General features: G+C 40.3%; 1 protein-coding gene across 4 annotated transcripts in view; it reads right to left on the reverse strand.

Moving 5' to 3' along the window:
- Nucleotides 1-12,021, reverse strand: part of CDKL4 (cyclin dependent kinase like 4) — a 53,777-nt gene that overhangs the window by 6,898 nt on the left and 34,858 nt on the right. For all 4 annotated transcript variants that reach the window (XM_070477216.1, XM_070477211.1, XM_070477214.1 and 1 more), the window contains 5 exons: nucleotides 7,932-8,022; nucleotides 6,642-6,839; nucleotides 4,628-4,710; nucleotides 2,125-2,181; nucleotides 295-429 (listed from right to left, as the gene is read on the reverse strand). In XM_070477216.1, the coding sequence (XP_070333317.1) occupies nucleotides 295-429; nucleotides 2,125-2,181; nucleotides 4,628-4,710; nucleotides 6,642-6,839; nucleotides 7,932-8,022 (564 nt within the window). The remainder of the gene's footprint in view (nucleotides 1-294; nucleotides 430-2,124; nucleotides 2,182-4,627; nucleotides 4,711-6,641; nucleotides 6,840-7,931; nucleotides 8,023-12,021) is intronic.

Below are 12,021 nucleotides of genomic sequence, written 5' to 3' on the forward strand. Positions count from 1 at the left end.
GCTTAGTTGTATGAAACTGTTGTGTTTCGGGTACATGACTTGGTGGGGAGGATATCCAATAGTGTAACAAAAGAATTGTGCAATAACTTTAAGTATACTTGGAATAAGATTTTGCGGCAATCTGGAAACTTTCAGTTTTACGGTTTTATTACATCAATCACAATTTCTATTACACAAACAAATACAACTAAACCAGTGCAAAGAAAAGATCTTGGTGCCCACCTAGTCTCACTTTGAAAGGCAGAGAAGGAAAATAATCATTTTTATAGCACTTTAACTTTGGAACCGAGGTACCTGCTGACGTCTTCTGTTTCTTCCTTCATTACGTGCTTTTCTTTTAACTTGGTCCTCTTGAAAAGAATCAAAGTAGGGGCTCTCCAGGAGTTGGGCACAGGTTAATCTATCATCTGGGTTCATCTTCAGACACTCCTTTGGAAGACGGGAAGAGCAAAGAAGATATTAAAAAGAGGAGCCTGTTTTGTTACTGTACCCTAAAACTCTGAATAATAACTTGGTAGAGCAAACACATGTTTAGAAAATCTTCAAGTCTGTATAGTATCCAGAACTTGAAACTTGTTTATAGCTAGAATTGCTCTTCTTTTTCCAATTCAAAGTCTTTTGAGGGCAGATTTGATGCACAGACAGTGTTTCGAAGGGTAGGTCAGGTGTCTGTCACTTGTAAAGCAAATCGTTTGTAGGAATTCACAAAATGTGGTCCCTAGGCCAGCTACATCAGCATCACCTGGAAACTGCTAGAAATACAAATTTCTTGGTCCAACCTCAAATCTACTGAATCAAATGCCATGGGGTAGGGCCAAGCAATCTGTGGGCTTTTTTTTTTCAATCTGTGTTTAACAAGCCAACAAAATTGGGGAATTAGACTTCCAGGACAGGACCTGCGAAATGCTGGGTTAGAGCAGTGAGAGGTAGAAAGCAGGTGAGGTCCAGTGGAGCAGTGGTAAGGGCGATCTAAGAGTTCAGAGGCGTGGGGCTCCTGGTCTCAGGAGGAGTCAGGCTGAAGGAATCCAGCACGCTGGATAGCGCCTGGGCAGTGGCCAGCACGAGCACAAAGGCTGGTCTACACAGCTGACTCTAGGTCACTGATGGCTCTACTTCCTAGATCAGAAGAGTTTCAAACTGTGGTGTTCATCATAATCACCTAGGGAGAGGCTTAAAGATATAAACTCCAAGGTCCTATTCATAGAGATTCTGCTTCTGTAAATCTGAGGTTATTTACTGGAATGTGTATTTTTAAATAGCTCATTCTGATGAGTAGTCATTCTGATGAGTGGTATGGAAGCCATTGCTATAAATATGACTTAATTGGTTGTTAAAGATAGATACTCATACTAGTATCTCCATCCCTGCCCCATTAAAGGCTTTCAGTATCCATGGTGAAGGGAAGAGTCATACTTTCTCACATGATCTCAGCTGGTCAAGCAAGAATGGCAGACTGGTCATAGAGGAGCTTCTTCTGCTTTTTTATTAGAACTTGTTCTTTGATTGACCCTGGTACAGGGGCTATATTCGGTGTCTACCTAGTTCTGATTTTGCCTGATCTTCTACTGATTTATTTAAATAGCAATTTAGAATTCTAGTGAACCCAGTATATCTAAAGGTTATCAGTTCAACGTGTAATATTTTTAAAATTATTAATGAAATATTTTACATTCTTTTAAAAAGTAATTTTCATAGGAATATAAAACATCTCAATTCTAATCAGCCATAGTTCAACTGCTCAGTAGTAACATGGCTAGTGGCCACCCTATTGGATAGAATAGTTCTTGATCTTCTAACTTAAAAGGAATACATTCATTCTCATAAATTTCCATAGTCTGAATACACTGACTTAATGTCAAATTTCCTAATAAATACAAAAGAAGCATGGTGTTCATCACAGCTGTAATTATTCTCTTTCATTGTCTACTAATTTTAAAGGTTATGTTGGAAAGATTTAGTGTTTAAACCACTGATGTTCCTTTAATTGTAATTATTTTACAGTTCTTTAATAGTTTCAATGACCACATTTTTATATTGGCATTATTTGACCTGTCCACCCATCCCAGAGTTACCAGCTTCAGTCATGATTTGCAGTCAATATGGTTAAAATTGATTTTTAGGTACCTTCATGAAATTCAAAGCCACAGGATAAACATCTGAGAACTTTTCTTCGAGAGTTTCCTAAAAAACAGAGTAAAGCATTTCAATGTTATGTAACAACAAAGTAACAGATATTTAAAATATATTAGTATTAAGAATACTTTGGAGAAAGCCCCTTAGTAGGTTATATAATTCCTTTCAAAGGTTTTTTAAAATCATATTTTTACATGATTTTATACTACAGTGTAATGAAAAAAGCTGAAGTTATTTTCTTAATTTTACAATGTCTTGCAATTGGTGTTTGGTAAATGTTCATTCTAAATGTCCCCTTCAGTACCATAATATCTACTTAGAGGGATCCTTAATCTACCTATAGGGGTGCTTTGAACATTAATGAAAATACACTGAACTGCATGAATAAGAGCACTACAGAAAGCAAAGGAATGATGAATGTAAAACTCAAAACAGTAAGCAAGGAAGAGAATGGGATTGAGGAAGGGTACATGGGGAGGGTGAAGCTTCCAAGTTAATGGCACCATTCTCCTTCCTTAACTAGGCAGCAGGTACATGTGAATTTGATGTCTTTTAGTCATTTTCTTTTGGCTGTGCTGGGTCTTTGTTGCTTTGCGGGGGCTTTCTCTAGTTGCAGCAAGTGGGGGCTACTCTTTGTTGCAATGCCCAGGCTTCTCATTGCGGTAGCTTCTCTTATTGTGGAGCATGGGCTCTGGGCACGCAGGTTCAGTAGTTGAGGCTCATGGGCTCTAGAATGGAGGCTCAGTAGTTGTGGAGCTCTGGCTTACCTGCCCAGAGGCATGTGGCATCTCCCCAGACCAGGGACTGAACCCATGTCTCCTGCATTGGCATGCAGATTCTTATTCACTGCACTACAAGGGAACTACTGTATTTTAGTCTTTAAACTAAACATGTTTTATGAATATTATTCTTAATTCAACCTCTATACTTGTAATTCAACATTTAACCTTTCATTATATGTGTTAAGAGTCTTAACAAACATAATAAAAAAGAAGCCCAGTATATAAATCAAGGTATTATATGAAATAAATTTAAGATGAACAGGTGTTTAGAGAAGCCAGGACCACTTGAACCCAATGGTTCACAGGTGCCGTAAACATGACCCGGCTTAACAGATTCTCCCCTCCTCCACATCACTGTCTTTAACACATCGGGAGTAGGGCACAAGCCTCCCCTGATGGTCCTTTCATTGTATAGGCAGAATAAAGCTGGGTTAAAACTCAACATTCAAAAACTAAGATCATGGCAACCAGTTCCATCACTTCATGGCAATAGATGGAAAAGAAAGTGGAAGCAGTGACAGATTTTATTTTCTTGGGCTCCAAAACCACTGCAGATGGTGACTGCAGCCATGAAATGAAAAGATGCTTGCTCCGTGGAAAAAAAGCTTTGACAAACCTAGACAATGTATTAAAAAGCAGAGACATCACTCGGCTGACCAAGGTCCATATAATCAATGCTATGATTTTTCCAGTAGTCATGTACAGATGTGAGAGCTGGACCATAAAGAAGGCTGAGTGCCAAAGAATTGATGCTTTCAAACTGTGGTGCTGGAGAAGACTCTTGAGAGTCCCTTGGACTGCAGGGAGATCCAACCAGTCCATCCTAAAGGAAATCAACCCTGAATATTCATTGGAAGAGCTAATGTTGAAGATGAAGCTCCAATACTTTGGCCACCTGATGCAAAGAGCCGACTGACTGGAAAAGACCCTGATGCTGGGAAAGACTGAGGGCAGGAGGAGAAGGCGGCAACAGAAGATGAGATGGTTGGATGGCATCACTGACTCAATGGACATGAGTTTGAGCAAGCTCTGGGAGATAGTGAAGGACAGGGAAGCCTGACATCCTGCAGTCCATGGGATTGCAGAGTCGGACATGAAACTTAGCAACAGACCACATGGAGTAACAGATAAGAAATCAATGACTAGAGTAAGAAGATTGGGCAGTCATTGACAGATTCCCAAAGAAAGGCAAAGACCACAGCAAGGGTAAAGAGTGGATCACTGGGGCTTGCAGTTTTGATTTCAATACAGTAAAGATCATTTTGTGGAATGATCTTCTATGTGAAAATACATGTGGTAAAAAGATGGTTTGTATTGATTTGAGGTTTCAGAGCTGAAAAAATAGAGAATGCATTTGTTTCTCAAAATAAATATAACTATAGTAAGTACTTTTTATGAGAAAAAAATTATTTTATAGTTATTTTAGGGAAAGGTACCTGAGTGTTTTGATTAAAAGGATCACCATATTTATGAAGGAAAGAAATATGCTTTCACTTCACAAAGTTAAATTAATCTTTGAATAGATAGGGCAAGAAAACTTTTAAAGCCTTCTCCTGGTTCTTTTTATTTAGTTTTTATATGGTTTATTCGACCTGTGTCAGAGTGTCATAAGGAGAACAGGAGTCCAAAGCACAAATATTAAAAGAGAAACAACCACCCCTTGAAAGAAAGCAGCAACACAAAGAGCAAAACAGCGAAATTGAGCAATTTACCATATCTTCTGGTTCAGGAATACTGATGCCATGGAAAAACTGGTTACTTTTAAAGATAGACTGATGTCTTGGGATTAGCTTTCCTATAAAATACAAACCACGTAACTCATGATTAATTTAGTTAAAAACAGCATCATGCTTCAACAGTTAATTTCCGAGGTCCAGAGGTAAAAGAAATACTGAGCCTGATCACTCCCTCTAGATTTGGGAGAAATTGGTCCCTGCAAAAACTGTGCCTCCTCAGGTAAGATCAGTGCTGCCAACTCTTTTTGCCACATGTGGCTTGCACTGTCACGTGTGCGTGTCTGCTCAGTTACTTCAGTCGTGTCTGACTTTTTGTGACCCTGTGGACTGTAGCCCACTAGGCTCCTCTGTCCATGTGATTCTCCAGGCAAGAATACTGGAGTGGGTTGCCACGCCCTCCTCCAGGGGATCTTTCTGACCCAGGGATCGAACCTACATCTCCTGCACTGCAGGTGGATTCCTTACCCACTGAGCCTCCTGGAAAGCCCCAGTCTGTCTTTCAGCTGCCATCAGAGGAGGAGGTGAGGAAGTGGTGTGGAGAGCTTGACACATATGATCTCATTTAATCTTATAACTATCTCATGATGGTTGCAATTTTTTCATCTCTACTGTCCCAGTGAGAGAATGAGGCTCAGAGGTTTGATAACCTGTCTCAAGTTACACAGTCATTAGGTGATAGGCCTGAGATTCAAACTCAGATCTGTCTGCTGCTGCTAAGTCACTTCAGTTGTGTCTGACTCTGTGCGAACCTACAGACAGCAGCCCACCAGGCTCTGCCATTGCTGGGATTCTCCAGGTAAGAACACTGGAGTGGGTTGCCGTTTCCTTCTCCAATGCATGAAAGTGAAAAGTGAAAGTGAGGTCGCTCAGTTGTGTCTGACTCCTAGCGACCCCATGGACTGCAGCCCATCAGGCTCCTCCATCCATGGGATTTTCCAGGCAAGAGTACTGGAGTGGGGTGCCATTGCCTTCTCCCAGATCTGTCTAATATCTGCCTAATGAAATTTACATCTATAGTCCTTATAGGAAGTCAGTTAAACTGCATGAGCTTAAGGTGTGGCCTGTAGTGAAACACTACTCCACATCTCCCAGGCTGTGGAATTCTCCAGAATAAGGTGTGGGAACCACATGGAACCAGACAGCAGCAGTTCCCTTGCCTGGCAGCCATGCTGCCAGGAGAGCCACGGGGAGCGATGACCAAATCCCCATCTTGTGTGCGGCTTGCCACTTTGTTCGCATCCAGGCTGATGGTGTGAGCTTGCAGCTGGTCTTTTGGGTTATGTCCTCTTCCAACCAGGTGGAAGGGGACAAGCGCTAAGGACACTGACACGGGATGAAAGCTCATGAAAGACAGCACTGGAATCCATTCTGTTCTTCACTTATTAATAACTAGTTGTATGACTTCAGGTCATTCATGCAAGCCCCTAGAGCCTCAGTTTTCTCATTTGTGAAAATAGGCACAGTGAAAAATATTATTATGTCCTTAATGGATTTTTATTAAGACTGAAAGAGATGGTGTGTGTGAAAGCAATTTGTCAATCTTAAGTATAAAGGAATGGAGTTGAGAGCTGCAATAGAGGCTGTATAGCCTGCAAGACCTAAAATATTTACCATTTGGCCCTGTATAGAAAAAGTTTGCTGACCTCTGTGCTAGAGGAAAGAGGGGAAAAAGGCAGAAACTGCATTTGATTAAGTGTCTTCAGAGTAAGCTCTATGCAGCTGACTCACACCCTCAGCCCCATCTAAACTGATAAGCAAAGTAAATGTACAGTTTATCCCACAGGTAATTGACTTGACTTGGAAAGGCATCTGAAAACTCCTCACTGAGAGGAGTTGGGGCTCCACGCATTGAGAAAAGGGTTGGGCTCTGGCTATAATCCAGAACAGCCGCCCTCAGTAGCACTTTGGAGACAACAGAACACTCTTGTTCATTATAATGACATACTACTACAAGTTAGCAACTCTGTAAGCCATAAAATATAACTTATACCCAATGTTCTGATTATCAGATAAAGTTGGTCCACATCTGATTTCCCAGGCCAGAGTGGCTGGCCTGTCAGCAGCTCTGCAAAAACGCAACCAGCAGCCCATATGTCGACTGAAGAACCATACTGGGTATCGCCCACGAGAAGTTCGGGAGCTCGGTACCATCTTGTAGCGACATAGTCAGTGTAGGCATCTCCTGGAACTGCAAATGCATCAAGAGCAGGTCAGGTTCTCTGAACAGATCTGCATCAATAATTCTCAGAAGCCATGCTTCTCCCAACGGTTCACGCAGTGACACACTAACCTAGGGAACTGTTACACTGTGTGCTCAGAGAGTAAATTCACCTTCCACACCATTAATATAAAATAGGCAAGCAGCAAGGATACACTGTGTAGTACAGAAGATTGTAACCATTATCTTGTAATAAGCTATCAATATGATGGAGTATAATCTGTAAAAACGCTGAATCACTATACCGTATGCCTGAAATTAACATACTACTACTAATCAACTAAACTTCATTTAAAAAAAATTCAACTTCCAAAGGTAGCTGAGCTATTTAACATCTATGTTATCCCAAAGACAGAGCACCAGGGTGAGGGCACAGGGAGAATTTCTGTAGTGTGGCTTCAAGAATAAACCAGCTTCCCAATGCAATGTCAGGTCGCTGGTGTTGGGGTCCTATCAACAAGCTGACTATGTGCACACGCACCTTGCAATGTGTCCATTGTTAATACATGTTTCCGCCCGCGGCACAGTTTCAGGCTCAGGGGGAGATCGTTACCTGTCCCCCTTTTCCTTTGGCTCCTCTCTCTCTGGGATGACTTCTCTGCTGCTCAGCACTGTCTCTGAATCCTCTCTGTAATTTACAGTTTACTCTCCCAGTCTCATCAGCTCCATGAAGTTTTCCCCAACCACTCTAGATCACGTTAGTATCTCCCTCTAGGGAACCATCTGCCTCTTCACTTTAGTACTTTATTGCCAATCATCTTGTGTCAGTTGTTTGTTTCTTTTACTTCAGATTATAAGTGCATGAAGACCAGAAATGCATCCTTTAGTTCTCTTCCTTTCCTACGGGCACAGCACATAAATGTGGCATCCAATCAACTATGGTTGATTGGATGGAGCTGAAGTATGAACTAATGTACTGACTAAAAGATTAAAGTGAAATTTCCCTTTCTGAATAATAACACTATAACAATTAGCATAATTCAATATCTAAAGTAAGAATTTAAACTATATCATTTCATAATCATCTATATTGTATAACTTAGTAAAAAACTTGCTACTTACTCAGAATTCGTGCAAACCCAAAGTCACAGATCTTGATTATTCCTTGCTTAGTTATTAGAATATTTTCAGGTTTTACATCTCTGTGAATACACTGTAAGAAAATATTTAATTATTTCCCTGAGTCATCAAAACAACAAAGCATAATAAACATAAACTATTAGTTTCAATGATAAACACAGCCTATTTATGCTTACAAATATGGTGTTCCTTCTTTTTCTCTAAAACCTTAAATTGGCAATTTTTAATTTGTAAATCTTGTCATAACAAAAAAGTTGCTATACTAGGGAAAAAATTAAAATAATTATTGGATGGGAAAACTGAAAAAAATTTTTTTGAGAAGGGAGTATCATATAATTATTTCTTCCACTTTTTACTGAGCCCTATTTGAATAGTAAGAGGTAGAACCCTGAATGAAACAACGAAGTCCTAGTGTATAGCACAGAGAACTACAGTCACTATCCTATGATAAACCATAATGGGAAAGAATATTTTAAAAAAGAATATATATGTATATGTATAACTGAATCCCTTTACTGTACGGCAGTAATTAACACAACACTGTAAATCAACTATACTTTAATTAAAAAAAAAAAAACCCTGAATGAGATTACACCCAGAGTGCCTCTAATAAGAACGGCTGCCACCCAAGAATCACAATTCAGGTTGCATAAACATTACAGATTTGAGAAACTGGAAAAACATTCAAATGATAACAAAAAGAAAATGCATCAGAGAGACCATCTTATTTATCATCTGGTCAGGATGTGTGAAAGGGAGCTAATTACTCCGAGAAGGCAACAGACCATAGCTGTCCTAGGCCAGCTGGAACCTATGGCCACCTGTTAACAAGAGATACCAAAGATTCAGCCTCAGGAGATGAGTATCCTCAACAGTGAGCTAATCTGGAACCATGAACAGGTTTCTTGAGATGTGACCTCATGATGGAGTCGCTCCTGGGAGGCCAGGTCACCACTGGGAGGCATTCTCCCCTTAGAGTCCTCTCTGTGTGGAGAACTTGCAACTTGCTGCATTATCCCAGGACCCTCAGTGAAGCAAATGCTCCTTTCTGGATGTGAGAGGGCTAAGCTGGGGGCGTGCATGACGATGGGCTGAGTGAACCCCACCCACTGTTATTCCAGAAATGGCTATTGCATGCTGTGGATGCCCCAGGAGAAAACAGCTCAGGCCCTCGTCTTCAGAACTTTAGCTTTCTAGGTTATTCTCCCTCCAAACAAGCAAATAGGTTAAAAACGCTCTTGCTCTTCTTCTACAACTCAGCCCTCACACGGAGCTCTGGACTATTCAGAGCACTTCCACATGAATTGCTGCATCCTTGCAATGATCCTGTGATGGCAGGTGGCTACCGCTGGGCTCCTGATTAAGTCCCACAACAATCTCCCCTCTGCCTGATTCTCTGTTGTGATGTCAGTCCCTTTAAGTATTCCTTTCAAACTGATGATTTTGAAATTATTATTATTATTATTTTTGCTTTTATAATAGCTATCTAAGAAGAGGAAATGTTGAATGCTAAATTCATTCTGGGTCATGAAAAAAAAAAAAGGCACTCATACTACAAGCTTGTTTGTATTTAGTCTTAATTACTGTCAACTGTTTCATCATTTGTATGGCCATCAGCTAGAAGAAACTTTTTATAGCCTCTTAAAAGTCCTAAGGCCTTAGATAGTAATTTTTAAAGCTGCACTGTTCTGACATAAACCAACATAGTTTTCATCCTACCTTTTAGGCAACACATTTACGAAAACTGGATTAACACTGAGTCATATTCACCTATAATAGCTACTGATTTAATAAGAACAGGTTATGTCCTTCAGATGAGTCTGCAGCAAATTCTAAGTTTCTGGATTATGTGTGGTACTACCAAGTAAATGGACTTATACTGCTACCTATCTGCTGCTGCTGCTAAGTCGCAGTCGTGTCCTACTCTGTGTGACCCCATAGACGGCAGCCCACCAGGCTCCCCCGTCCCTGGGATTCTCCAGGCAAGAACACTGGAGTGGGTTGCCATTTCCTTCTCCAATGCATGAAAGTGAAAAGTGAAAGTGAAGTCGCTCAGTCGTGTCTGACTCTTAGCGACCCCATGGACCACAGCCTACCAGGCTCCTCCGTCCATGGGATTTTCCAGGCAAGAGTACTGGAGTGGGGTGCCATTGCCTTCTCTGGCTACCTATCTAGTGGCCTACTGAAATATGCAAATCCCTGTGAAATTTATAGCCACTTGTTTTCCAACCAATATATACAAAGGCAAATGAAGTACTGACATGTCCCAAAGAAACAGAAAAAAATCATTTAGTGTAGGTACAGGTAAGAGAAGCTAGAAATAAAGAAAAATAGATGAAGTACTGAAGATAGAAAAAGAGAGTAAAAAAATCACAGGAGTAGTAAGAACCAGAGCATGGAGAACAGAAGATGCTCTGACATACAGCATTCACTTTCTCCAATGCAAAGCTGCACTCAAGTGTAAACTCTGTAAAGCCTCTTGCAATCAACTTGTTTTTCACCAAAGAACAAGAAACTTGTAAGTCAGGGGAATCAAAACATTTTAATAGACTTGGGTTTCATACACAGCTTTTAGCAAACATTGCTTAAACTGGGTTATGGTGGCTGATGTACAATCTCATTTTTACAGACTCACAAGCCTGGAGGAAGAGGTATCCACGGTATTTTAAACCTGATCCTTAATTCTAAGAACCATCTCCAGAAACTTCCCTGCCAGAAGCTGCCTCTTTACATAAGCCTGAATGGACATCTGAGAAGGCTGTTCTTTGAGCCTTATGGACCGACACTCATAATCAGAGAGGAGAGAAACCTCCTCCTTGACAACTAGGACACTGATATCAACAAGATGATAATGGACATTACAGCCAGACACACTCACATTTTGGAAGTCACCGTAATTTTGCCATTTTGATATGGAGTTCGTTTTTCTTTTTTCCATACTGTATGGCTTGTAGGATCCTAGTTCACCAACCAGGAATTCAACCGGGGACCACGGCAGTGAAAATACTGAGCTCTAAACATTGGACTGCCAGGAAATTCCCAGACATGAAATTATTTTTCTCTAATTGATACATCAAATATATAAAAATTCATGAGTTGATAATGATGTCAAAGGGTCACCTTAGTTACCTCACTCTAGCCATATTATAGGGTAAAAAAAAGAACAAAATGAGTAGGTATTTTCTTAAGTCCAGTGCTTCTCAAAATTTACTGTGCACACGAACCTCTGGGAGATCTTGTCAAATATGCAGATTCTGACTCAGTAGATCTGGAATGAGCCTGAGAGTCTGAATTTCTAATGAGCTCTGAGGAGACCCTCACCAACCACACTCTGAGTAGCAAGGCCTTAATCCCTTACTACCATCACCTTGGCTGGGATCACTGCTCTAGAGATAAAAGATAGTCACTGTGAATCTTCAGCAATACCATGGGTGGGACTGCCTTTCCTATTTGAGAGTATCATGAGGGTTCCTTTAAAATAAGGAGAGTATAAAGGTTTTAGATGTAGTATTGTAACAGCTTATATATGATTTAGATTTTTTTCCTTTGCATGTGTTTCAGCTAATAGGTTTATTTTAAAAAGATACACAAAGACTTACCACAGTGTAAGAAAAATGGGATAACCAGAGTTCAGAAGTAATTTTCTTGTCAGAGGGAGATAGTTTGTCTGAAAAATTATCCATTTTTAATAATGGGTTATAAGTGGGAGGTTTTCAGTATTTTAAAGTTTAAGGTACAGAGCGTGTTGTTCCCAGCAGAGGACTGGAGGCAGCTGCATAGAGCTGCAGTAACACTCGGGTTCACTATAAACAGTCAGTCATAGTCAGGCAGGTAAGCTGACCGATGGACTCATTCATTCATACATCCAGTTACTCCATAAATGTTTCCTGAGCACCTTTTATACAAAAAGATCCAGACCAGGCATTAAAGAGATACATACAAAGATAAATCAGCCACAGAGACTGCATTCAAGCTTATAATCTGATTATACAGGGATAATACACAAATAGTTATGGTAAATAGAATTTTTAAAAAATCAGTTTAATTACCCATGAAACTCCAGCACCACACT

This window comes from Odocoileus virginianus, chromosome 2 (genome assembly GCF_023699985.2).
Source record: "Odocoileus virginianus isolate 20LAN1187 ecotype Illinois chromosome 2, Ovbor_1.2, whole genome shotgun sequence".
NCBI lineage: Eukaryota > Metazoa > Chordata > Mammalia > Artiodactyla > Cervidae > Odocoileus > Odocoileus virginianus.